General features: G+C 55.6%; 1 protein-coding gene across 2 annotated transcripts in view; it reads right to left on the bottom strand.

Annotated features, from left to right (window-relative positions):
* Nucleotides 1-26,802, bottom strand: part of NTNG2 (netrin G2) — a 31,843-nt gene extending 5,041 nt beyond the window's left edge. Inside the window, exons 1-6 of one of the 2 annotated variants that reach the window (XM_088525283.1) lie at nt 25,869-26,802; nt 13,491-14,134; nt 4,785-4,957; nt 3,989-4,015; nt 2,132-2,248; nt 532-600 (exon numbers count right to left, since the gene is read on the bottom strand). In XM_088525283.1, coding sequence (XP_088381409.1) covers nt 532-600; nt 2,132-2,248; nt 3,989-4,015; nt 4,785-4,957; nt 13,491-14,134; nt 25,869-26,081 — 1,243 coding nt within the window. In that variant the 5' untranslated portion in view covers nt 26,082-26,802. The remainder of the gene's footprint in view (nt 1-531; nt 601-2,131; nt 2,249-3,988; nt 4,016-4,784; nt 4,958-13,490; nt 14,135-25,868) is intronic. The other variant, XM_088525282.1, reaches the window with a different exon arrangement.
* Between the last annotated feature and the right edge of the window lie 222 nt (nt 26,803-27,024).

The following is a 27,024-nucleotide window of genomic DNA, read 5'->3' as shown; positions in this document are numbered from 1 at the left end:
GATCTCGATGACATTAATGGACAGCTTCCCATTTTGGGAATGGGAGACATGTCTCACCCCCAGACCTATTGAATACAGAGAGCGAGCGCTGGGCAGCTTCTGGCTATGGGGCTTTGCTCAGGACTGATGAAAACTCTCAGTCTTGGTGGGTTTCTGGGGATGGAGAATACGGGGCACCGAGAAGCCCCAGTTTCCAGCAAAAAATGCTGGAGCAAAAGATGCCTGGAAAGGGCCCTGGAGGAGGAGTTGGGGAAAAGTCGTTTTGATTTGGAGTTTTCCTGCAGAACCGGACTGGAACTGCTGGGTTACAAACCACAAGGAGGGAAATGGGAGCAGAGATGAGGCTGCTTTGGCTTATTTTAGGCGTGGGGAAAATGTCACGATCGGGAAGAAAGAATTTGACAAGCCTGGGGGAAAGATTAGGAATAACAGAAGTTCAGAAGACAAGTGAAAGCAGAGCTGAATTTGGGCCCTGGGGGGTACCCCTGAGGTTTCCAGGAGTGAAAAACCCGTCCATCTGCCCTTAAATACCTGGGTTTTGCTGGGTGTCCCGCGCGGGCACGGCGGCAGCGAGCTCGGCGGCTGGTTTGGAGGTGGGCGCTTAAAGTGGGAAGGAGAAATTCAGAAGGTGAAAGAGATCCCACAGGTCAGAGGGTGAAGCAGGGCCTGAACAGGGTGTTTTTTTTTTAAATGTCCTTGTGGCCAAGCTGGCTTTGAAGCAAGGAGGGAGGTTTTAATGCTTAATAGAAGAGGGAGGTGAAGACTGCATGTCTTCCTTTGGCAACATCTTTTCTTTTGTCCCTCACTGTCACCAGTTAATGAACACGTTACAAAAGCCCGTTCTGCCTAGGAGCAGGTTCCAGTAGCAACGAACCCCGAGTCGAGTGATGTTTCCCAGGCCCCTTGTGGCACTTTGGTGGCCGTGGTGGCCCCAGCACCAGCAGTGTGTGGGCACTTTCCTGCCAGCCTTGCAGATGCTTTATGGAAGCCACACACGAGGGAGACACCAAGCACGTAGGCACGGGCAAAATATAGACCAGAGCTGCTGCTATGGGTGAGCATGGATAAAAATCAAAGCCCCTTGTCCTGCACAGGTGCAATATGTGCCTGGAAAAGGGACACTTCCGAGCAGGCAAGGACATTGCCCAGGGTCACTCTGACTCCTTGGAAATTGGAGACACCCCCCCGGCTCCGCGATGAGCTGCTCGAGCCCGGCTCTTCCATGAATATCGCTCTATTTGCATAAACAAGCAATCAAGTTTCCTCATCCCTTTGACTGGCTTCTGGCAGCTCCCCCAGACAGGCTGTTACTAACACACTGTGGGTGTAAAACGTCCTCCTGGGAAATATCAGGCCCCGAAAGCACAGCACCGCAAAGAGCGCGTGGCTAATTCCCCCATGAGAGGCTTAAAAAGATTGTCCTGCTGCTACGTCGTTATTCACTCATTTCCCAAAGAAAAGCAAGAAGGATGTCTCCTCCCTCGTGGAGGGAGGACGAATCCCAGGAAAAACGACCCAAATTTTCCAAATCCTCCTGATTTTAGGGATGAGGGAAGGGTGTTTTAGGCTCTCGTGGGAGCACTGGTCCCTGCACTGCTGGCGAATGCCCACGGGCTGGGTGAGCAGCAGCAGCAGAGATGGCTCTGATGCCTCAGGAGAATGTTGGGGGCTTCTCCTGGCAGCCCGGCGAGGTTGGGCATGAGGTTTGATTCTTACCAGTGGGACACTGAAGTCCTCCTTGTTTTCCTCCCCTGTTCCTGCTGTAAGAGAGCATCTCTGGCAGCTCTGCCAGCCCTGTGCAGGACTACGTTGCTGAGCGGCCCTAAAAGACCCTAGAAGAGATCTGAAAACCTCTCTTTTTGTTGTTGTTTTTATTTTTTTGAAGGAAAGATCATGGGCTTTGCTGGCCTTGGGGTGGACTCATCACAACTGTCTTCACAGATACAGGAGGCAACTCTGGGGCTGGCACCCTCACTCCAAGCTCCTGCTACCAGTGCCAAAAGGCTCTTGGACTGAAACGGGTCAGAACAAGTGAGGACCTCCCTGACGCTGGGGGACGCGACCACATTCAGGGTGATTTTTATCCATGTCTTTTTGCCTAAAATGTGCAAAGAATCGAGGCCAGGGGAGCCCTGGGCCGGGAGGCACCCACCTGGCCGGGTGGTGGAGGTGGTGGTAGGTGACGCGGTGGTGGTCACTTTAGCGGTGGTCACTTTGGTGGCAGGACCGCGCTGCGCTCGCTCGTACGCTACCGGGCGAAGAGAAGAGACGTGAGGAGCCTCCCGAGGGACGTCGCTCCAGCCCGGAGCAGAGGCCAAGGGCATCTCCTGGCTCTGGGAAGCGGTGCCTGCTCTGAGCCCGGGCTCCGCATGGGATCTGGGCAGCTCCAGCTGCCGGCTGGGCCCGAGCGGCTGTGCCAGCCTCCTCCGCTGGGGCAGATATTAGCTTAAATACTTAACAGCTCTAATGTGATTGCCAATTAAGCAGAAAAGAGGCAAAAAAAGGCCACTGGCGCAGACAGCATGAGGAGACCTGTCCCGTTTCCATTGCTCCATTACCACTCCAGCATCCTTCGGGCAATGGGGCGCTTTAATTGCTGGCTTGGCTTCAAAAATCAGGAAAATCCCTTGATGCGCCGGCCCGGAGCGAGCCCGGCCGCGGCGCCGCTCTCGCCACGGCGGCCGCAGCTAAAATAACACGCGGGGCACAAATTCCTGCTTAACACACACCTGCTGCCCCCGTGTCCTTGTTTGTCCCGCTGCTCCGGGCCGATTATCGTGCTTAATTTCGTAATAGCCCTTAGCTAGTTTAAATACTTAATTTAGGTCACTTCTTGTCTCCTGTGCAGGCTGCTTAATCTCTCCTTAACTGCCCTCGGCTACAAATCCCTGCTCTCCGCTTCCAGCGCAACTCGGACCTTTCCCGCTGCTCTTATGGCTTCTCGTTAGCGGGAAATTCGGGTGGGAAAGGGTTTTCCAGTGAAACAAGAGCAAAACTGAGGACTCCCAGCTGCATAGAAGGAAAGTGAGAGAGTTGATTTAGCAGTAAGTCCTCAATTGGAAAAGTAAAGAGGATTTGAGGATGTTAAAACACTTGATTTTTTTATTCCAGAATTACTTTAGGGAGACTTTTAATTTTTGTTTGAAGCTTTTTTTAAAAACATTTAGATTCAATTGCTTAAAAAATCTAAATGTTTCATTTATCCAGAAATGCCATCCCCCACTCTCCATTTACCTGCCTTTCTATAGTTTTTTTGTGTTTAAATTTACCTCGAACTATATTTTTTCCCCCAACTCTTCCCACTTACTTGCAAACCGAGGGATTCATTATTCATTCAGCTCTACGATTTGTTTCTTCTGCGAGGCAATTTTGAGGCACAAAATTCAGACCCAGGCTCCTGCGTACCCAAAGCTCAAGGCTCTTTGATATCCAACTACCTCCAGCTTTGTTAAATAAGGAGTCACTTCGCACCATCAATCTTTCAGCAGAAATCCCCGCTGAGCGCTACTGACTTTGCTGCCGACGCTTCATAGACATTTGTTCCTATAAGTACACATGTATATACAGACGTACACATGCTATAACTGCTTTTCTCTTTAGGTAGCCCAAGGTGACCCAAACTGGATGCTGCACCCAAATAACTGAAACCCGGCTACTTCTCTGAGCAAAACCTGCAATACGGGGAAGAAAAATTCCCGGGAGTGCCGGTGTTTTTGAAGCACCTCGTTTTCTTTTCTGCTTTTCCAACGAACCTCGTGGGGGGAAACGTGCCAGAGGAGCAGGCAAAATGAGGCTGCTGGAGTCGATGGAAAGAAATGTGAGGCTCTTGGGCAGAAAATGAAGGGCAATGAGGGGATTCTTACTGCCTGGACGATGATGATGGACAGAAAACAGCCACTGTTTCTACCCCCCACCCTCTCTAGCGACACCCGCAAGGATCATGCACCTTGCTGCTAAACACCCGCATTCCGGTTGTGTTTTTACTTACTGCCGAAGGCCGAGCCTGCAGCGGCGCCTGCAAGAGAGCAGAAAACAGGGCCAAGATGCAGAAATTGGAGGTGACGGCGGTGGGGAGGACAGGAGGGCTCAGAGCGGGTGCCCGTCAGCGCCGGCCGCTCGCCTGGCGCCTTTGAAGCCCCGCTGCCGCGGGTGGGAGCTGACAAGCGCGTTGCCGTTCAAAGGCCCCGCGCGTCTCCGGGCCCTGGCGCGCACAGGCATTCCCGTCACGGCCTTCGGAGCCCGCGCTCCGGCTTTGATCATCTTAAAGCACATAAATCTTTCAAAAAAACTGGGAGGGAGGGAAGGGAGGGTTCTCTTTGGTAATGCTCAAAGCCGCCGCTTGAAAGGCTGGAGCGGCGGCTCCGTGACATCCCGCCACGGTGGTAACGTGAGGTGGGAGAAACCGGCCCATCTGTGGTGGATGCTGCCCAATTCCCGCACTCGAGGACAGCAGGGAGACACTTGGACTCGTCTTTCTGTGCCTTTGCTTCTAGGGACAGTGATCAGCCTTGCCACCCACAGCTGCGGACCTTGGCCCAGAGCTTGCAGACAGGGGTAGGGTTGTCCTTCCTGTTCTTGCCTTCATCTGGACTCATCGTTCAGCTGCTAAAAGGCAAAACCCACCTAAGCATCCACCCGGGAAGCATCTGCTGCCTCTGTACCCTAGCAGACTGGTAAATATTTGTGCCCTTCTTCAGATCGAGCATCCCAATGCCCCGTAACCGAGCATCCCACCGCTCCGCGTGCCCGTTCGGGATGTCGAGAGCTCCCTGTGAGCTACTTACACGCGTTGGGCGAGCCGTTGGGGAGCGGCAGGTAGGAGCCCGCGCGCCACGACCTCGAGCGGAAGCTCTTCTTGCACTTGCCGCAGTCCTGCCCCGTGGTGTTGTGCTCACACTCGCACTGCAGGCTGCCCTCCCGGAACGTGCACAGGTTGGCGTGGAGGTTGCACTTGCACCTGCAAGGGCAGGACGGGAGACACGTCAGCGAGCGCCCTGGAGAAGTCTGGCCCATGCATGTGAAAACGCAGTGGTGAAGATGAGCCCTTCCCTGCTCTTTTTGCAGGGTTTTGCAGCTGTTTCGCTGGAGTGTTTGGTGCTGGGGTTATGATCCCCATTTCCTCGACCAAGACAGACCTGCAGTCTCGCTTCCAAGATGAGAGATATTTTTATTTCCACTATGTGACTGCAGGAGCACAGAGCGGTTAATGGTAAGTCGGTGTCTCAAGCTGAGGCTCCAGTAAGGAGCCACATATGTTTCAGACCAAATGAATGTGTGGAAAAAGGAGAAGAAAAAGGCACCGAATCTGCCTTTTAGTCACAGACACCTTGGAAAAGACAATGAGGAAAAACACTCTCCGGCAATTTGCAAACATTAACCAAGAATTAACGAGCAGTAGTGCAGCATGAAGGGAATAATTGTCTCCATGCACAATAATTTCTGCTCCTCAAAATCCTGGGGTGGCTCATGTGAAGCACAGAAGTGGCCAAGACTGGGTCCATAATTCACACATGGCTCTATCAGCCCCTGGGATGAAGCTCAGGCCGCTAGACATAAACTAAGGGGTTCGACTGATTTTGTTCCAGAAAATGTATCCTGGGACAGTGCACTGGTTTTCCCTGCTTTGTCCATGGTGCAATAATCTATGCTCTCGAAAGCAGAACCATTAAAAGACATTTTTCCCAGTCCGGTGAGGCGGCCTTCAGCCTGTTCCTGCTTGAGCGCGGTGGGATAACGTGAGCTCTCGTGTGATTTCTCCCCCGGGCCCTTCCTCACTCTGCAGGACTCCACTCAGGGCTGAGCATCAGCTGCATGGACGGCCTCTCCTCCTGACTACAGCTCTTCCCTGCCTCCGGAGGGGAATATGCACCTCTGCGCTTCCTCCCTTCCCAAGCAGGGCCAGCGCCTGGCCCCGGGGACATCTCACTGCCGGAGCATGGAGCACATCAGGACATCGTGCGCTGACTGCCCGGAGAGGAACTTCGCTCCCTAATCAGGGTAAGCAAGGAAAATTAAATCAGGAGAAAACAGAGCCAAACGCTCCCCCTTCCTGCCTGGTCTCAGGCCCTCTATTTCTCACCGCTGAGCCCTTAGCCACAGTACCCAAGTTTTGTTATCGAAAGAATCAATTTTACCAGGGAATTGCTTTCCAATTTTGACCTTTGAGGATCATCAATCTAAGCAGCGTGCTCTGCCTGAGCCTGCTGACCCCACAGCACAGCGCTTTGCAGACCAATCAATCAGGCTGCATTATTTAACAGCGAGCCGCGGAGGGGCTTCCAGCGGCCCCGATTGCCAATCCCGCCGCGAACGAGCGGTTCGGAGCCAGGGCCTCCTCTCTGCCTCGGCCTTAACCCCTTCTCTGCCTCCTCCGCGGGGTCTCCAGCCCAAGGACGCTGCCGTGTGCGTGGGGCCGCTTCCTCCAGCCAAGCTCCAGCTGGTGGAGACGGGAGAAAATGACATTAGTGCGGTCCCCTGGGCTGAAGCTGCTAGTCCTGCCTGTCTCCGCTCATCTGCCTTGGGCGTCCAGCCATGTCGGGAAAGAGAGGATGAAGGAAAAGGTGAGGAGCGACTTAGCAGCGAGGCTTAAACTGCAGCAGAGGGGAGGACACCTGCTGTGAGCCCTACGCAAGGCAGCGATGGCCCTGCTCCAGCCTCGGGGGCTCTCTAGCCCTGCTCTCCCTCCAGCAAAACCATCAGTGCAATGAGCTGCAGCTGCTCAGTGAGCTGGGGGCTTCTCTGCTCTCCAGCTGGTGCTTCAGGACTGGTGGTGCTGGCTCTATGACCCGGCAAGTGTCTCCAGCCCCTGCACGACCTGGGGAAGGGCAGCCTCAATGCAGACACAGGAGAAGCCCTGGTGTCCCCAGAAAGGCCATGGCTTGGGGGACACCCGCTCCTTGCCATTCCTCCGCAATGGGTCTGGTTGCTGGAGCCCTCTGCTTGGCCCAGCATGTCCCAGCCCACAAGATGGGCCACTTCCAAGTCCATCATCGCTCCGCCGCTGCCTTCCCCTCCAAGTGGTGCAATGCGATCCACAGCTGCCAGCGCCTCCAGCAGCGAAGAGCAAGGAGCTTGGAGCACCAAGGAGAGTATACAGGGATTTGCCCTTTTTTTCTCTTTTTTTTTTCCCCTTTTACAGCCATAAAGAACGGGTCATGTCCCCGCGTTTCTGCGAGTCAGCACGGTGGATGGAGGCTGCTCGCGACGCGGTGCCAGGGCGGCGGGCGCGCTTGGCGAGGAGCAAAGCTGCAGGAGCCGCGCGGAAGCGGCCGCCGCTCCGGAGCTTTCATTAATAATGAATTTTTAAATAACTTTAAAAAGAAACCCCAGCCCTTTGCTTCCTTTCTAAAGATCCATACGGGTTTTACAGCCTCCCTTCTGTGCATAGCTGTGTCTTGCAGAGCTCAAGGCCAGCAGAGAGGGGCACGGAGCGTTTCTCCATCCCCTTCCTCCTTGAAAGGCAGAGATGGCAGAGCCCGGGAGAGCTGCCCCGTGCCCTGTCCTTCTCCAAGCCCCTAGCAGGAGCAGCAGGAGGACAGGGGACAGCAGCAAACCACCACGACCTCCTCCTCTACCAACTCCAACCCGCCTCCGGTTCCCACCCCGTGCCCAAGCCAACCTGTGGAGACCCATCCCGCGGTGCCGGGGGGCTCCCTCGTTGCCCCTCAGTGTCTCATTGCGCTGGCACAGGGTCCCCCCCGGCTCCCTCTCGGTGTGTGTGGGTTGGCACCGAGGAGCCGCGTGGTGCCGACTGCCATCCCGGGGAAGGACGGCGAGAGCTTTCACCTGAATTGTTTGCTCTCGCCGTAACTGATGAGCCCTTAATGAGCCTCGTGGGACCACGTGTTTGAAGGGAGCTCTTTCCTCCCCGTCCCCGAGGAAAACGGTGTTACAGCCAATCTCAGTTCGTGGGGACACGTGAATCACTCTTCCCCCTCTTTCTCTGTTGTCACTGCGGCCGTTGCGGCCGTGCTGGCAGCTCGTTTCCCTGCTTTCTCCCTGCTCCTTTGCAACTGCCTTGGCAGCTCAGCAAAAGCACGGAGCAAATCTGCTGGGCAAAGCGTGACGAGCATTGGGCTTGGGTCCTTTTTGGTCCACCTGTGTGGGTGAAAGCGAGGGAAAATACCTTCGAGTGGCTGGGTGACATGAGAGGTGCTTGGCTAGGGACTTTTTACTGCTTTGAGAGGCTTGGAGCAGGCCAGAAAGGCTGCGTTAAGCACGGAGCAAGTGCAGCGAGGACGGCTCATTCATGCAGGAGCCGTGAGCGCACGCGAGGCTGCGGTCCAGAAGCTGAAAGGGGAGGAGAAGCCCTTTGAAAGGCCTGTTTTGAAGCAACGAGGGAGCTTTTGGGTTTGGCTGCTTCTCGCAGAGCCAAAAACCCTGCGAGCGCTGCCGGGCGAGGGCAGAGGGAGAGGCCGCGAGTGGTTTTCGTCACTGCGGGTTCTCGCTCGCGGTCGCGCGGTGGGGACGAGCGCGTCCCGCTGCCGGGCTCGGCCCCGCTCGCCGCCCTCTGAAATGATTTGAGGTTTGGGTTACGGAGAGAAGACAAGATGCCAAAATGGAGCGCGTGCTGGCTGGCTGCTCCCTTTAGAGAGGCCATTTATTTTGAATAAGTTGACACCCGCCAGCTGTCAAGATCCCGCTGACTGGTGGAATGTTATTTACATTCAAAGCTGTCATAAAAAAGCTCCCATAAAAACAAACTTCCCCATTAGGGGGTCAGGCAGCAGAAGGGAGGAAGGGTGAAGAGGACATCATACGGATACAGGAGCGTAAATATTTGCCGAGTAACGTGTATAAATGCTCCTGGTCCTTCTCCTGGAATGCAATAGTGCCTGCAATTGAGTTCATTGGCCAAATTGAATTTGGGCTCCTGTAGAAGTCTCTTTATATTAAGTGCTTTAACATACATCACCTTCTCAGTCTATTGATGAAATTCTATTATCTGCTCAGGGCCGGATGCAACTTGCCAACAAAATGGGGAGGGGGGGAAATAAAAACCTCCACAAAACTAAGCCAGAGAGCGTAATAGGACCTTGGGCATCTGTCTCCGGCTATCGACAAAGTGTCACGGGTGTCTGGGCAAAGGAGGAGCTTGCTGGGGTTCTTGCTCCCTCCCTCCCAGCAAGTTTCTCTTCCATCTTGCAGCAACGGGAGGAAAACCCATTAAGAGGCTCATGGCGAGAGGAACGCACAGTTGCTGCAAGTTAATTTAACTACCTGCCCAAGACTTTTGCTTGAGCTAGAGCTAATTCAAGCCTGGACTAACGCCAGGGCAATCCATGCAGGCTGCTCGCGCCGAGGCTGAGCGAGCCATGCCCGGGGCCAGGCTCCAAGACGTGCCAGGTCATTTGTCCCTGCTCCCTGCGGGTCCCTGCTCCGCTAGGAGCTGGCGGCTCCCGCATCGGCCTTCCAGGAAAGGCGCTCAGCCGGGGGATCAAAGGCTCATTGATCCCCTTGTCAGACAAGGCCAGAGTGCGGAGGATGTTTCCTCTCCAACAACTTTTTCAGCAGATTGCCCGGGAGCAGCCAGGAGGCCTTGCTGCCGGCGGCCCTGATCAGAGCGGCACTGCGGCTGGGGGCCGCTCGCTGCGCTGCCGAAGGACGGCAGGAGCGCGGAGCACCTGTGGATGCTGCCTTTGACATGCAGCATCCCCGCATCTCCAGAGAGGCATCAGCAAAGCAGGGAAGAGCAGCCCTCGCAGGTGGGCACCGCTCAGCTTGGGGCTTGGAGGAGGCTCTTTGTGGGGTGGCCTCGATGCTCTATGTTTGGTGGAGGAAAGAGGAGGAAAACGGCCCTTAAAGATGAAGGGAGCAGCGGCCGCCTTCATTTCTTTTGTGGCTGTTTTAAAAAGAGGGAAGGCAATGCAAACCTGCAGAAAGCAAAGGGGTAAAGAAGAGAGACGAGGATGGCAGAGCTGCCAAGCAGAACATCAGCCTTTCTTGAGGGCAACTCATCAGCCTCTGCAGGGAGGAGGCACCGTCGCTCCCGCACGCTGCTCCACGATGGGCTCTCGCAGCAGCAGGACGGATGGACGGACGGACCGAGCGCACGACGGGGCAGGGAGCAGGAAGCAGCGCGATCTTCCTAACCCATCCGAGACTGATTCACTTCTCCTCCATCTGATTTCTCCTAACTGGATCCATGTGTCCTGACCACGGCACATTAACTTCAATTAGGGCTTGTTAACATCTTGGTGATGGAGCGTGCCCTGCCGCGCGCTGCGCTGACTGACGATGCAACGGGGAAAAAATGACTCCAAAGAGACACAGCGAGTAACGGACACAGAGGCAGCCTCTTTCCTTGCACTGACACTGGGGCCAGGAGCAGCTCGTTTTCCACGTCCTGGGAAGGAGACTGAGCTCATGTCTGCACGAGGAGAAAACCAAGCGGTGAATAGAGCTCTGCAGGGAAAAGACCTTCCGCTTCCCCTCTTTGCCCTGGCCAGCACGCCGGGCCAAGGGCTTTCTCTTGGCTATTCCTGTCGCGAATGCTCTGCATCTCCAGTTACGCGGTGGATCGATAGGGACAGGATGGAAGAGAAAGAGAGAAAAAAACAGATATCAAGAAATCAAGAAGAAGAAAGAGAGTAAAAATAAACTGTCGGCCACGAGCAGAGAAATGGATCCGGCTGAGGTTGCGGGATGAGGCCCAGGAGGCCCCAGGGTGGCTCCATGAGCAGCATCGTCTCCTCAGTTCCCCACGGGGCCTCACTCCTTTCTGCCCCAACCCTGGTGGTGTCCGGGGACAAAGCACCATCCCAGGAACCCTGGAGCGGGGAAAACATCTCCTGTCGGAGCAGGCGCTCCAGGGCATGGGTGTTCCAGGGCACTGGAGCTCCCAGCATCACCCCATCCCTGGGCTCGTAGCTCCTCTGCTCTCTGGCGAAGATCTTGGGGCTGCTTTTTGCCTTTGCCTTTCCATAGTCATCGTCTCTTCCCTCTTCTCTGACCCCTGACATGTGTCCCTTAGTGACACACACGGATTTGTCTGTGCACTTTCTGCCTCCACGTCCATCTGCCAGGCCCGGGCAAGGCAGTGCCCGTCCTCTGCCTCCCCCCATGGTGTGGCCCTGTATCCATCTCGCATCCATCCCTCCCTGCTTCCCCCTCGCAGAGCCAGACACGAGATCTAATTTGCTCGCGGCCCCTGCGCTGTGCCGGGCTGTGCTTACAGCTGCCGTTACATTGCTTTCCAGCGCCAAAACCGCTCGCTGGGGCTGGAACGAGCTCAGGAGCAGAGGGATAATTCGCTTGGAGCATCTCTGCCTTCCCCGGCACGGCTCCGCGGCAGCGCGTGGGAGGCCATCCGCTCACCTTGGCCCATCGGAGCTCAGCGCAGCGCTCAGCGTCCGGGTGGAAGCAGAAGGTGGCCCTGGCCAAAAGCAGCTCTGCAGCTTCCAGCGGCCCTTTGTAGCCCAACCCCATCTAACCCGCAATGCAGCCCCTGGCAGTTCCGTCTTCTCTGAGGATGGAGCAAATGAATAAAGCAAAAGTTTTTCTTGTTTCTCAGAGCTGGCCGCAGCTTCCGAGCACCCTCACTCAGCCGCTGGGCTCTGCATGGTAAATTCAGAGGGTGCTACCCTTGCCAGAAGGAGAAGGTGGACGAGGTTTTGCCGGTTGCTGGAGCCGTGTGTGGAGATATCTTTGCCTGGCACAGCCGGCACTCAGGCTCCTGCCGCCACTCCTGCAAGGATGGATGCAGCCTGCTGTGGGTGCTCTGATGTCTAGTAGAGGTTGCCATTCCTAGGGAGTTCAAAGGGATTTTTTTCCCCTGCCCTGGCTGCCCGTTTTCACAAAATTTGTAGGGGTTTAGTACCTCTGAGGCTTCTCTGCTGCTATTAAATGTTATTAAATTTGGGCGGTGAGGTCAAAGCCTGGCGAAGGGATGTGGGAGGAGGACAGCTAAGAGCCAGGTGGACATCGGTTCATGTCCTACCAGCACAGCCAGGAAGCAAAAAATACTCAGGTGACATACCCTGTACAAGGGACACAGACAAGATAAAGTGACTTTGTGGCAAAAAGCAATCCTGGGACACCGAGAGCCCCAGGGCCTCGAACACTGTACACTGGTTCCCTGGTGTCTTAATTTTAACATGGTGACATAATTTTAACATGTGCCTTAAAGCATCAAGTGTCCCGAAGGTGCACGGCTGCGGTCGCGGCGCCCGGCTGGCCTGCGCGGTACGTACGGATTCCACCCGCGCTCGGAAGCCAAGGTCGCTGCTCAAGGGCATCGGCTCTTTAAGCCCCGCTTACCACTTCCTGAGCCCCAAACCGCGCATCCTGCTACGCTCACCCGCCCCGCGCATCGATCCGGCCCGCGCTGCCGCCCGGCATCGATCGCTGCCGCTCTGTGCTCGACCCAGCAGCTCCGCCGGCCCCGCGTGCAGACCTGGCACCGTTCATGGGAGAGGCTCTTGTCACCCAGCCCAGTCCCACCTGGGCGTCCCTGGCACCCTTGATGCCTCCTCCAACGGGAAGAAGGGGCCCTTCCCTTGCCGGTTTTCCCTCTATCCCAGAGCAACCCCGCTGCCAGGCCCAGGTCGCCCACATGCCCCGTCCGTGCGTGCAGGGCTCACGAGCAGGTTGCGAGCGATGCAGGCGGCTCCCGGCGGCTCTGCTGAGCCTCGCGAGCACACGCTGGGTCACGGGGAGGGTTTTCCCCCCTCCTCTTGCCTGGGAGTCTCGCACACGCTGAATCCACAAGCTGCACGGGAAATTCGCCATCTCGGCACTTTTCCACCTTACTTGGCTTTTTCGCTCGATGTCATAATGTAACATATGGCAATGCCCGGAGCAAGGAAAAGCAAAAGCCCGGAGAAACAGCCCCCCTGCTGCCTTCCTCAGCCCCCCGCTGCTGGGGGAGGCCCGTCCTGCTCACCCCATCACTGCCCCGGGTCTCTTGGGGACACTCTTGCCCTTCGTCCCGCTGCAGAGCCCTACATACGCACAGCAGGGAGGAGGGCAGTGCCCCAAGGGAAGAGAGGAACAAATTCAAACTCACAGAGGGTTTGAGCCTTCTCTGCCCCCAGGATGGACAGCCCTTGGCTTGTGGCAAAGGAGAGACACAGGAGCCTGGCTCTCATCTCCAAGAGCTTTATGGCATATGAGGATGGGATGGATGAGATATGGGGGCAGCAGCCCGGCCAGGCTCACGGACTGGGTCTGGATCTGAAAGATAAACCAAATGCAGACCTTCCCATCCCTGCCGTGAGCCATTCCCGAGCTCCCCCGCTCCATCCCGGCTCCAGCAAGGACGCGAGCGTCCTCGGCGGGCGCTCCTGCGGTGACCTTGAGAGCGCCCGAGCCGCTCGCTGCAAGGACACAGCTGGTTTACTCCTGGTGCTTGAGAGACAGAGCGTTAGAGGGAGAAAGGCCGGGCTGCTAATCTGATCAGTTCACAGGCATGCTGAAGGCCTACGATGCCAACAGTAACCTCTTCTCATCCCGCCGAGAAGAGACGCCCAAAGAAACAGAGCGACCATTACCTGCCAGTGACTTCAATGTTGGAGACGGCGTAGAAGTACTTGTACAGGTTCTCCCTCTGCACGTAGGTGCCACCGAGGGCCGGTCTCAGCAGCCGCATCCTCAGGTCCGTGACGGTGAAGAAGTCCTTGAGGCCCTTGGCGCTCTCCAGCCGGGTGTACAAGTTGTCCATGTTCTTGAGGTCGGGGCCAGCGAAGATGGCAAAGCGGTCCCGCACCTCGAAGCGCACGTTCTTCTCCTTCTTGGAGCCCGCCCAGCGGGAATATTCCTCTGTGCAGAGGACTCTGTTGGCACTGGTGGCAGAGAGGTCCCTGACCCTCCGCGCTGGCATGCTGAACGCCTCCATGCAGTCGTCCGCGTAGTACTGGTACGGGTGCCAAGTCCTCCCGTTATCCAGGGACTTCTCCAGCATCATGATGGTGGGCCGGCCGTACTCGAAGGTGATCACGATGTCGTCCGTCAGCTCGATGCTCTTGTTCCAGGACAGCGTGATGTTGGCCAGCAGCGGCTCGGGGTAGCGGCGCCACGTCACGCTCTGCCAGTACGTGGCCAGCCCCTCGTCCTCCGAGTCGAACATGAGCTTGGGCGGGTGGGCCAGGTCGGGGTTGGAGGCGTCGCACTCGTCGCTGCACAGGTACGGGTTCTCCTGGAAGAACAAGAGCCGTCACTAGCGGGGAAGGCACCATGGGGGCAGCGCGGCCCGACTTGCCCCCTTACTGTTTTGGCTGCGTTTACGTTTGCTGATGTTAAGTGCTCAGCTGAAATGCTGCAGGCCGGGGGTCTGGCTCTGCGTGGTGCTATTTCTGAGAAGGAATTTAAGACAAAACTATGTGAATTTGTCTTTCTTACGAGTCTGACTGAGCTGTTTCCTTTGAAAGGCCCTTTGGGAAAGGGCTTTTACATTTGGCAAGGGGGCGATTTTCGTAGAAAGCGCATTCCCTGAGACAGTCTCCCTTATGCTTGGCTGACATAGGAGCCTATGGAAAGCTGCAGTTCACGCTTGCAGGAGCTGAATGGCTAAAACTCCCCAAAGCGGCAGCTTTCCTATGCACGTCTGTGGCTCCATCAGCTCCATGCGCTGAATGAGACACCGTCCCCGGAGCCGCTCCGAGTGCGGTCCAGCACAGAGCCGCAGGAAGGGCGCCCGCGTTGCTGGAGCTGGGATGGGAGCAAAAAGAGCAGAGATGCTGCTCTAGGCTCCCAGTGTCTCTGTTGTCTCCAAAGGACACCCCAAGGAGAATATCCTGGCCCAAAACAACCGGACGGCTGACCGGGAAAGGATCTGGGCAGAGGATCGGGGAGGGGGAGGAAATGGGCGGACAACCCCGTGCCACCTCTCTCGTACCCAGAAAGGGAGCCAGGAATCCTGCAGGCTAAACACACGTCCTCCCGAGCTGTGTTTGCTGCTTGTACGCGTGCTCTTACCCTGTGGCAAGAACAAGGTAATCTGAGTTAACGTCTTTCCTTGCAGGAATGCAGTTACATAATGTTGCGCTGCCGGCTGCATCTGGCGGCCCTGCTGCTCCGCCGGGGACCAGCCGCTTCTCAAGCCGCGGTGGCTTCCCGGGCTGCAGGCAAGAGGTGCAACGATCCTCGCCGGTCCCCGGGGGACCCTGCTGCCACCAGTGTCTCCTCCTAGGCAGCCCACAGCTCCTGCTGCTTGTGCTGTGTCACTCACCGCTCACGGGGTGCTTTTTGCCCACCGGTGACACTGCACGGCTGAGCTTTTGTGCCTGGCATGGATGCACACCCGACTCCTGGGCTAAACTGCTTTAAAGGCACTTGTATCATTAAGATCACACAACAAATTTGAAAGTTTGGGTGTGTGTGTCAGGGTTATCACTGGGGGGTTTTGCACAGGCAGATGTGGGCTAAAACCCTTAATCACAGGTCATTTTTCCTTGCAAACCCTGCTCAGGTGGAGCTCGGAGCTGTTTGGGGATGAACGAGGGCTGTGCATGCCCTGAAAAGCTCTGCATGGGCCCATCACTGGCTGCAAAACTTTTTTTTGCACTTGGGACTTTTCTTTCCTTCTTCCTGTCACTTTGCCTCCCTCTCGGAGCCCAAACCCCACGGGCTGGGGAAGGAGCAGGGCCGGAGGGAGCTGGGGCCCTGCAGCTCCCCAGGGGCCGAGCACCTGTGCACGGGAGGAGCTGATAAAGGAGCTGGAGCTGCTTGAGGATGATGGATGGAGAAGAGGAGGAGGCTGCTGGACATGAGCTTGGTTGTGCTGAGCACTGCAGAGTTGCAAGGTGAGGCCCGGAGGGGCTCTGTGCTCTTTCCTGCATGTTTTTCACTCTGGCTGTGTGCCCTTGCTGGGCTGGTGTTGTGCTTGGGACCCAGTGTGTTGCTGCTCCTTGTTTGTGGCAGGAGCTGGAGGTTCGTGTGGCTGCAGGGGTGGAGGTTCTGTGTGGTTGGGTTGGATCTGGGGCTGGAAAAGCCCTGGGGATGGGAACACAGGGGCCACAACAGCCTCTGAAACAGGCTTGTTCTGAGCTGGGCAAATTGTGTGGTGTCTGGGGAGCCTGGTTTGCTCCCTTGGGAAATGGGAGCTGGGAAGCTGGTGTAGGAAGCAAGGACTTGTGCTGTGCTGTTGAGTGAGGCCATGCTTTGGATGCAGGTGCTGATGTGCCTGGAGGTGCTGGGGAAAAATCTGCCCTTTGCCATCACCCCTTGGGCAAGGAGCAGCCCTGGAAGCTGCTTTGAGCCCGTCCTGCATCCGCACCAGGGCCGCGGGGCCTGGCCGGGCTCGGAGCCGTGCGCGGCTGGAGTGTGCGGAGGCCGCGGTGCTGAAGAGCCGGGCAAGGCCCAGGGGAAATAAATAATTCTGCCTTCGCGGCAGTGCGCAGTAAATAAGGCCGAGGCCCCTGGGTGAGCGGCGAGGAGAGCGCGGCCCAGGGAGCCCCGGCCTGTATGTGGCCCCGGAGCTGCGGCCGTGGCGACGGGGCCTGTAAATGAACCATGGGCCGCAGTGCGGGAGCCCCAGGCACAGGCGCGACAGCTGCTCGAGCCGCTGGGTGGAAAACAAGTAAATTGCCATAGAGGTGATGCAGCGGGTGAAGCCTTGACACTGCCAGGTTTGGCTCTGAGTGCAGAGAGGCAAAATTTGCACCGTTTTCCACCCCAGCGTACGCTCAAGCGTCTGCCTGTAAGGACACAAGTATCCTGCTGACTGCTGCCCGTTTCCCCTTGCTTTTATCCTCAAAAAAGGGGAAATCCCCCCCCCCAGCTGAGCAGGGCAGGTTGCCAGCCAGGATCCTCTGCGCTGTGACGTGCTGCCCTGGAGCAGGGATCAGCCACCTCCGAAAAAGAGCAGTGACACATTTAATACACGGTGCCGACCCGTCGTGTTCTGGGCAGTTATTGTCTCTGCTAACGAGCCCCGGTTCCCTGCCGGGGGCTAGAGCTGCTTCCTGGCACGGCTTTGCCATGGTCACTGCTAGGAAAGGAAGCAAAATCCGTGCCCGTGGGAGCTGGGACGTTGGGCACAGTCTCCTGTGCCGAGTGACATGTTGCGCCGCAGCACGGTCCCACCGCGAGCTGGCAGCGGAGCGGGTGGTGTAACAGGTTGGGCCTGGGAAGACCTTCCTGGAGCTCCGTTTTCACCTCCTGTCCAATGAAGCAGCAGCCAAACAGCCTCCGGGTGGGTGGCTGGTCCATCAGCCGGCGGGACCTGGCACGGGGCCGCTCGAGGCTGCAGGGACACTGAGGCCAATGAGCCCAAACTCTGCCCATTGGCTTGAGAAAAGGGAGCAGTAGATGCACAAGCTCTGCTCGCTCCTGTACCTCCAAACCTGTCAATCCGCCCAGCTCAGCAGCCACCAAGCTCAAAGATGTCTTTAACCAACCTCATAATCAGGAGCAGGATATGGTTTGATATTTGCATGTCATTGCTACAGGGCAAGCAAAGGAAAATAACCTCTAAATGACAATGCTGAGAGGTGGGGAGGGCCTCAAAAGCCACCGAGTGAGTCACGTCACTTATAGCTTCCGCTGTGAAAATGAAGTGTTCCTTTCTGGGGTTTGGCTTATTGAAGTGTCCTTCCTTCTCAAGGTGCTCAATGCGTTTTTCTAATGGTGGGGTGGTTTGGAGTCAGCTTGGAGGGCAGGGAAGAACGGAAACAGATGGCCACGCTCTGGCTGCTCTGTTGGTCCTTGCAAGATCGGTTAAAGCACTGTTGAAACAATTCCAGGTATTATTTTTGAATCTGGTTTCCTTATCCAAACCATGTGTCCTCCAAAGAATTTGTCCAGAGTCTCGAGATATTTACGTCTTCAATATAAAAGTCAGAATGCATTAGCCTGTCAAACTTGGTCTCACTAAGCTTAAAATAAAACAGTTCACTTTGAGTCTCATGCTATTAAATCAGTTGTGAATGTCCTTACGGCAACTAGATGCTGCAGGTTTCCAGATCTCCGGCATGCTCTTTCTTTCGGATTGCTCTTTCTTACATGCACACACCAGAGCGATGTGGCCTTGCTCAGCTCGAGCTTGTGGCCCAAACCAGCCAAGCCCCAGGGGCAAAAGGCAGGAGAGTGGCTGAGGGCAAGTGATGGGAAGGAGCAGCCGAAATCCTGAGCCTTGATGTGCCTGGAGATGCATGTGCTGCGTTGCAGCACTCAAAACATCTTCCATGAAGATATTCTGGACCATGGCTGGTCGAAGCCATGTGGGTTGATGTGATTTGGTGTCACATCTTGGTGTCACCCCAGGGTGCAGCACTCTTGCTGGCCCAGCACCCCCAAAACTGTGCCCTGCACCATGGAGCGGACAGGGGTTCTGTGCTGGCATGAGGACCTTGCCTTGCACCCTGGGGTGACACCGTGCGGGAATGGCAATCCCGCCGGAGCAGGGTCGGAACCGGCACGTGGCAACTTCCTCACAGAGGAGAGATTTCCTAAGAAACAAGATATCAGCCTGACAAGCAAGGACACGGGAGGACACGGTGCGGGAGAAACACTGTCCCACCTTGCTGGCGAGGGAGGGCACAGGGGAGCGGGCACAGCGAGGGGCCCCGCTTTGACAAAACCCAGCTGGTTTCTAGTGCTCTTGAGCAGAGTACAAAGTTGTTTTGTTTTTTTCCCCCCTGGCGGATAATGCTGTTTTTAAGCCTTCCAGCATAAAATTATATATTTTTGTAGGTGAAATTGCGTGATTAATCATTAAGCTGTTGAATATTTTAAATAAACCAGACATCTGTTGTGAATGGTGAAGGCTGCGCAGAAATAAAGCTGCAGCCATTAGTAGCTCTCCATGCCAAAGGGAAACTGGAAAAGGAATTACAAACACTAGCTGCACAATGAAGAAAAACACCTAGTGTTAAAGGAAAAGAAAGATTTGAGGCCCCTAGGTAAGTGGATGAGGTACCAGTGTTCGTAGCTTGGTCCAAGATGTTATCGGAGCTCTTGTCCTCCCATCTTGGCTGCAGGAGCATTGTGGAACTTGTCCTGCTTCTGGGGACATGTTCTGCTAGGTGACATTATTATGGTTGGGTCAATCCCTAAACTAAGGCCTTGCCCTTTTATTGGCCTTTTATCTTGCTGCTTTTTTTTTTTTTTTAATCAAACAGAGGGAAGAAATGTTAAAGATGTCAGTTTGGCCTGACTCTCATGCGTGATCATGTTGGCTGCTGCTGGGTCCTTATTTCTGTCATGTTTTTCTGCCCCCAGACTGGCTCTTGGTTGGGACACATGAGATTGCAGAAAGATCTTGGCTCTTCCTAGGTTTACCTGAGTGGACCAGGGTGTATTTATGGGTCTGGGGAGGTTTTCCCTGGCGGCGGGTACAGCCTTCCCTGCTCCATCCCAGCCTTCCCGGGGTCTGTCGGGCATGGAGATTCCCAGAGCATCCTCCCCGTGCTGCTTGTCTTTGATCGCTCACAGCAGCGAGGTGCCAGTAAAGCCCAAGTGCTCACTTGGGTGTATTTGTTTTGCTGCTCCGCTCGGCCGAATCCCCCCATCCACCCGGATTAATCCCAGGATTAGTGGCCCTGGCACCGCTCATGCGCAGGCAGCCCTGGGTGCTCCTCGCTGGGTGCAGGGCCAACCTCGGCGCTCCTGTTCTGTGCGCTCGGAGCTGCGGGCGCCTCTGGCTTCTGAACGAGGGCAGCACATCCAGAGCCGGGGAACTTCCTTGGTATTTTCCCTCCAAACACAGCCAGGAGCAGCAGCTCTCCCAAGAAATGCGTTTGTGTGGCCAAAGCACCAACTTGTCCACAGGACACTAGCGCCTATTTTGGACCCTTCTGACAAGCAGACTCAGCCACTCCACACACGTGTATGAAAAGACAGGGCAATATTCCCATTTTTTCTGATCAAAAATAGCATTCGGGTGTAATTAAACCTCATGCTCCGGGTCCTAAACCATAACCTGCCAGTGGATGGGGCGGGATTTCCCGGGAACTGCAGATATTTCCTGACAGTTAATTTCCACACTGGGAGGGACCGGAGGGGTGAGAGCGCCGTAATTAATTTACAGTGATTATTTCCAGCCAAGCAAGCGGTGGGGACGGCCGGGAGCGCCGGCACCGCCGAGCACGAGGCCGGAGGCTCTGGCACCGCTCCGGGTCTGCGGCGGGGAGCGCCCCGGGAGCCCGTTCCGGGTGCAGCGAGGGTTAAGCGCGCACGGAAAATTCCTCTCGTAAGCGGATCATCCAGGCGGCCGCTCCGGGCCTCCCGCGGAGGCGGCTCCCAGCGGCTCCTCGGCCACCCGCTAATCCCCTCGGCAGGCGGTGCCACCCCGGCCGTTTTGGTGGCCACGGGGCTGTGTCATTGCGGCTACTTGTGTTTTTGCAAGCCTGGATTTTGGCGTGACCGTTGCAACTGTATTTTTCAAGCTTGGTTTATGGGGTGACCATCGCCCTGCGCCATCAGCGAGCCGGCTCCGGAGGCAAAGGAGCTCTGGGACTCTCCAAGCTTTGCTCTTCCCAAGGCCCTGGGAAGCTCATCCCCAAAGGAAGCCGCTCGGATCCAGCTCTCCTTGGCTGTCCGGAGCGCGGGGCCTGGGTCTGCTCTCCCGATGGAGCAGCGAGCCGGGTGCTAAGTGCACTATCGATTCGGGGCTCAGAAAACGCTGAGGAAGTAGGAAAAGTGCCCGCTCTCTAAAAGCCTGTGCGCCGCGTAAGCTCGATACGGCAGCTGCGCCGCGAGGCTGCCGCGCTCCCATTAATATTTAATTCTGCAAAAGAGGCCGGGCTGCTTGGAAGGGGGCAGGGCAGGATATGGAGGCCAGCGGTGGGGAGGGAGGGGAATGGAGGCAAATCCCCCTGGAAAAGCCTCCACAGGCAGGTTGCCACTGCCGAGTGCCACCCTGGCCACGTCCCCTCGCTGCTGTTGCATGGTGAGTATTTAGCTGCACTATCTGTGCCCGTGTTTTAATGTGTATGAAGAGGCATCCTCGTCGGCCGGCCCGGTGTGGCGGTGACCCTGGATTGTGCACTGGATGCCAGACTGGAGGCATCCTGGCTGGGAGCAAGGTCTTCTCCAGAGGGGCCTCCAAGACCTCCCTTAGCAGCCAGGAGCTAACGCAGCCGAGATGGTTTCTATCCACTTTGCCCGTAATTTCTCCTGCTGTAAACCAAGTTGAGGACTTGCCCTTGAAGCGGCTCACGGTTGTGTTTTCTGCGCGCTGTAGGGTTGGCTCCAGGCAGAAGCAGCATCCACAAGGATGTGACACCCCTGCACGCAACAGCCACATGGCCACTGAGACAAGGACAAGCAAAGGGTTGGACCTACGTGGCCCCGAGCCCATGGCAGCCTCATGGTCCTGTGCATGGGTTTCGGGGTAACCTTTAATCCCTGTGGCGTTGCTGGGAAGGAGGACGCGGGTTCCCGGGTGCTGTTGCAGGCAGTTTGCAGTGAGTGCAAGGCTCTGGCCATTCCCATCAGTGCCTGCTCTTCCCTTCGGACATCATCCCTTCCTTACAAGCCCCTTGGTCCCTTTCCATCTCTTCTGAGGCAGGGGAAGCTTCCAAGTGCCAATTAAACCTCTCCAGCTGGGGCCGTATCGCGGTGCCGTCTCCATCGGCCCTCAGAGCGACTCTTGTTAGCAGAGCACTAGACATCTTTATATGAGGCAAGTCCCAATCCGGGCATTTGCGGAGATCGCTATGGAGTGTGCAGGGATATCCTGTGAATCTCATGTGAAGTTGAGCCATATTCCCTCATTTTCTGTAAAGCCGTCACTTCTCATAGTGTCGAGCACTTGTGGTGTCCGGGTCTCACTGCTGGAGTGGATGGTAATTAGCTGAGCAGCTAATTCAGCACTGCAAGATCCAGCTGAACTTTTCCAGGTGGAGAAGGAGGATTCACTCCCCCTTGGAAGCAGCTTGGCCTCGCCGCATTCTGCTCATTTCTATGGGATAGAGCTGAAGGGTGCACATTCTGCCCGGCCTCGCTGGCCTGTGTTTGCTTGGTTTTGGTTTTCTATTTTTCTTCCTGTCTCTGCTCAGGGCACCACAAGGGGTAGATCCATCCTTTAGCAGCTCGATCCAGCTGCATCTTTAGGAACGGCTTTGGATAGCATTGCTCAAGCAATGCCACTTCCCTTCCAACTTCAAAAACTGTGATTTGTGTTTTGGTGACCCCTAATTCTTTGTTTGCAAATGAGGTTGAGAGGAGATGTGTGCTGGATGAGCCGCTAGACCTGAAGGAGAAGCGTTTCTGTAGCCAGCTCTTTGTCTGCTTTTTCCAATTGCATCCACCGGTCTCCTAAGAGAAATTAGCTCTTCACAGTAAACCTTATAAATCAAGCCACTTAGAAAAGTTTAGCTAAGAATCCTTAGCTAAACCTAACATCAAATTTGGCTGAATGTGTAATAAATAAGGCCTCTTCCTCGCTGTCCCTGTGCCAAAATCAACAAGTTCTATTAGCTGAGGAAACAGTGCTGACACTGAGCAAAAATCCCCCTGACCGTCGATATGGCTGAGAGCTTGGCCCTGTGTCCCAGAGCAGCGCCTGGACGCCTGGGTCCAGCCCGGCTACCTTTGGCCAGGGTCAGTTCCTGCACCCCAGCTGGGTTTATCGTGCCACTGTGGAGCCCCAAACTGTTTCCCGACACCTCAGGGTTTCCCACCTTTTCTTTGCTGGGTTTGGAAACCTCCTGAGATGCACATGTGCTTGGAGCAGCAAGCACGCTTTGGGTGTGTGCTTTTTTAATTTCTTTTTCCTTTTTCTCCCCAGTTGTATATGGATTGCCCTAGAAACATCTATTTTTTATTATTATTATTATATGCAAAACACCAAAGCTTGCAAAAGAAATTCTCCAGGGTCCCCGCTCGATATCAAAGCTGTGCCAGGGCACATGGGGTGCAATCCCTGGACATGTCTGGCCGGGTTGCACGGCCAAGTCGCACTGAATTTCTCACCTGCCCCCCACAAGCCCATGGGGACTTGGCCACCCATGAGCAACCTTTTTCTTCAAGAAAATCCCCTGACTTGAAATCCACATTTAGCTGTTTTATGCCACGGTCTGGATGTGATCCTTGAAGTTCTACCCTTCCCTCAGCACCTGTGGTTAAAAGATCCCTTCCTTGTCAGCCTGCAGTCACACTTTTTGCTTTGTTTGGGTTTTTAGCAGCTTGTCCATCTCTTGCTGCTCCTGTATCCCCCCTCTACCCTGCCAGGCTGCATCGCACATGTGATTTTTCAGATGACCCTGCCAGGGGGGCCCTGACACGAACGCGAGAGGGTTCAAGCATTGTAAAAACAACCCCCCGACTTTAAAGAGCAAAAGGATCTGGGGCAGCCAGATGTGACTCGAAACTGCTATGGAACACTGGCAAGAGGATGCTTTCAATAACCCTCACAAATGCCCCTGGGCCCTGCAGAACTGGCCCAAAGCATTGCACAAAGTGCAGCTGGTGATCCTGCAGGATGGGCAATACCTGCCTGGTACCCGAAGGGTTGGAGCAGGGGCAGCTGCTGCTCTGCAGGGTCCTGGCTCCCCCAGGGCTCTCGTGTAGGATCCTCCTCTTGCACCTGCCTTAGCAGCATCGCCAGGGACCCGTCTCCCTCCTGTCCCCCTCGCCAGCACATCCTGCACCTTGGAGACATCTGTGTGTCTCTAACTTTGCCTTGGGCCGTCGGAGCGGTGCTGATGTCCCGCTGGGCCCAGGCACCATCAGCGAGACCCTGCGGGCAGCGTCCTGCCCAGCACCACGAGCTCCTCTCCGCTGGGCTCCTGTGCGGTCCCACCTGCTACCGCATTGTGATTGGAACCCGAAGGGGATAACGATGCTCGGCATCGATGTCCCTGGCATGGGGCAGGCGGCTCACGTCACCTGCGGGTTGCACTCGCCGTCGTCTGCATGTCAATGGCCCCGGGATGCAAAGAGCCTTTTCCCTTGCCCATTCCAGCCTCTCCTGGCCAAAGGGGCTGCTCAGTAAATGCCCGATTGGTATCGTCTGCTACCGCACCTAGGGACATGGCCCTGGACGGCCACCATCATGGGAGCAGGCTTGGGTTTTCCAGGCACCACCCAATTCCCAAATACTGGCTGTGCTGCCTGTCCATCCCAGCAGCGGTGCTGTCACCTCACTTACCCCTTTTTTCAAATTCCCTAACCCTCACCAGGAGATAGCACCAGTACATGGGAGAAAAGATGATGGTAAATACACAGGGATTTTGCAAACCCATCCCAAATCTAGAAAATAATTTACTTTGCATTATTGTGTTCTTGCTTTGTCTTCTCATTCGCAAATTTATCCAGGATTTTACACTGAAAGGTTGTTTCTGGCTGGTAAAATGAATCCCGGGCTGGGCTTGCTCCTGGGTTAGGCAGGGACGTGCCGGCAAATCCATGTTCTGCTTTTGGGCAACTCTCATTCATGGATGCGTACGGGGCTTGTTACGGCGCTTGGCAATCGTACGCGACGAGGAAATACTGCCGCTACCCAGAATAGAAATATTTTAAGCTAAGTATTGACTGAATTGAGAGACGCAGGGAGCTGCTTTAAGTTTGGAAAGGGAGGAGGAGCAGATAACTTCCCCAGAGACCAGCAGTGGTAGCTGGAACCTGCCTGCCAGGGGCAGCTGTGTTCACCTTGTAGCCCTTCCGCAGCCAACGTGGCTGGGAATCTGGGTGCCTCGCCTGGCTTAGCAATGGTTACCTGTTTAATTTGCCTGTATTGGACTTGGTCTTTCCTTTCAGATATTCACTTAAACGGAAAAGCTGATAAGCATGTGGAACTGGAGGTGTGGGGATCTTCTCTGGCTCTGATGAGACCACGTAGGTTGGACAGAACTGGGTATTGCTGGTGTCATGACTTGACCTGTGTGAGCACTTGGCCTCTCTGGCTGGCAAGGCAGTGTTTTTCCTCTTGGATTTCCCAAGAAAAGCCCAAGGTTGGCTAGGCCATGTGTTTTCTAGATGCGAAACTGAGGCACGGGTTCAAAGAGTGGCCTGGCTTCACAGCAGACCCCCGACCAGGGCTGGCAACGGGATCTCTGGGTCTGTTCTGCTCTCCTACTCACTTGGACAGATGAGAACTCCCCTTCTCATGACCCATGAGGCTGGTGAACCCTTAAGATATGCCCCTCGTTTGGGGATCACCCTAAGGAAAACTCTTCTGGGAGGGACAGGCTTTGTCCTTGGCCCTGCAGGAGGTGGCTTTGGGCCACCATGGTAGCGCGTGTGAGAGCGACTCGCAGCCACCTTGGTTTGCTCTTTGTTTTGACCCCTTGACTCTCTTCAGCAACGTAAAGCCTCATGAATTATAAATCAAACGCTCCTGTGGAGCCTTGCGGTGCACCAAATAAAAGGCAATGATTAATATTTAAGGGAAAATAAGTTAAAGATTTTAACTACAAGGGCAAGTATCTGCCCACAGGGCCTCTTCACGTTGAGGCTCAGAAGTAAGGGGTGTCGGGGACTCACCAGTGGAGGTCAGTAACCTGCTTCCCATGCAAACATGGGTCATGCTGGGCTCCCCTTTCCTGCCCCTCGCTCCTGTACTGCTGGGGTGATGCATCCACCTCCGGCAGCCCCCGGTGCTGGCGTTCCTGGTGGGGAGTCCGCTTGACTTGCGATGGGACCAGTGAACACATCCCAGCAAACCAGCATGTGAGCTCAGAGCAGCGTGGTGGTGTCCCCGCAGGGATATCTCACCTTGCCCACCCGGACCAGCATTTGCCTTTCCATTGCTCTGCCATCCCACGCTGCTTTTGACCCATCCCTTAGCGTGTTGGCAGCATCCCCTGCACATGGGACTACCAGGCACAGCGTGGAGACAGGCAAGGCATTTTGCACCCTGGAAGGTCAAGAGTACAAGCTGAGGTGTCCCCAGACTGAGATGTCCTTCATCTCAGCAGGGTGCTCAGTGTCTGACCACCCACAGCAAAGCCCGTCACAACATCTCGGCCAAGGAGGGCAATACTCACGTGAGTGCAGAACCTCTCAGGTGGGTCCCCGCAAGTGATTCCCGCTGGATCCACTCTGACCGTCACGTAATCCTTCATGCGCATGGCCTTGGGCTGGCAGGCGTAGAACTCCCATGACGGGCCATCGTCTGTGGTCACCCAGGACTTGCAAATGTCATACTGCCCCATGGCCAGGGGCAGCCAGTGCAAAAGGAGAGCCACCAGGTAGGACATGGCAGCTGGCACCGCAGGCCGGGGCCCCGGGCAAGGAGAGCTCCGAGAGTCCCGAGAAAGGCAGCTACTGGGCTAGGGGTTGCTCTCAGGATCAGCATGGAAACTCCTCATCTAAAGTGATCCAGTCTAAGGAGATCCAGGTGATGACAGGAATGATCCCGCTTTCCACGTGGTGTTCGGACACGGAAAGCTGCTCTCGAGGCAGAAGCCAACTTTGCAAATCACTTGACTTGGAAAGTTTGGGCTAGAATTGCAGATCAGTGGTCCAAAGTCTTCCTTAACCTCATCCTTCCCTTTGTTGTATGAGAGGTCTTCCAAATCAGCATGAAAATATCTAGAGGTGACTCCAGTCAATCAATAGAAAAGATCAAGTTCTGAGTCGCTGATGAAATTTGATAGGAGTAAATTGAAGAGGCTGCAAGATGGTGCTGGATCAGGTTTTCTGCAACCTTCTCATCTGGTGCAAATGCGTTGCCGTGGGGAGTGCTTTAACCTGTGGTCTGCCTTAAATAATTATTGGGGTTTTTTTGAGCATTAATTCATAGAATAAATATAGCATCTGCTCATCGATACAGCTCTGGCAAGAGAGGTTCTTTGGAGCTAGACCTCCCGCCTTGCCGGGGGTGGTTGCATCGATGTTAGTGCGTTGGGTGGCAGCACCTGCAGGGGCTCTGAGCCGGCTCTTTTGTGGTCACTTGGTTGATGCGAGCGGCATCAGCCTCGCTCGCTTCTCCTGCGCCTTCGCATAAGGTGATCTCTGTCCGCCGGTGTCTTCGGGCAACTTAGCAGCAAGTTCCCCAAGTCTTTGGCTCCGACCCTGCTGCTACCGGAGGGCTCGATCCCTTCTCATGGTGGGGACGAGGGGGACTTCGTTAGCAGGAGGCACCTGCAAAAGATTGGAAGAGGAATTAGTGGGAACAAAGCAGGGGGTGGTTGGCACACG

Source organism: Tinamus guttatus, unplaced genomic scaffold, assembly GCF_059628265.1.
Source record: "Tinamus guttatus ecotype Peru unplaced genomic scaffold, ASM5962826v1 Tinamus_guttatus_pri_ptg000226l, whole genome shotgun sequence".
NCBI lineage: Eukaryota > Metazoa > Chordata > Aves > Tinamiformes > Tinamidae > Tinamus > Tinamus guttatus.
This window is presented reverse-complemented; position numbering and strand designations above follow the sequence as displayed.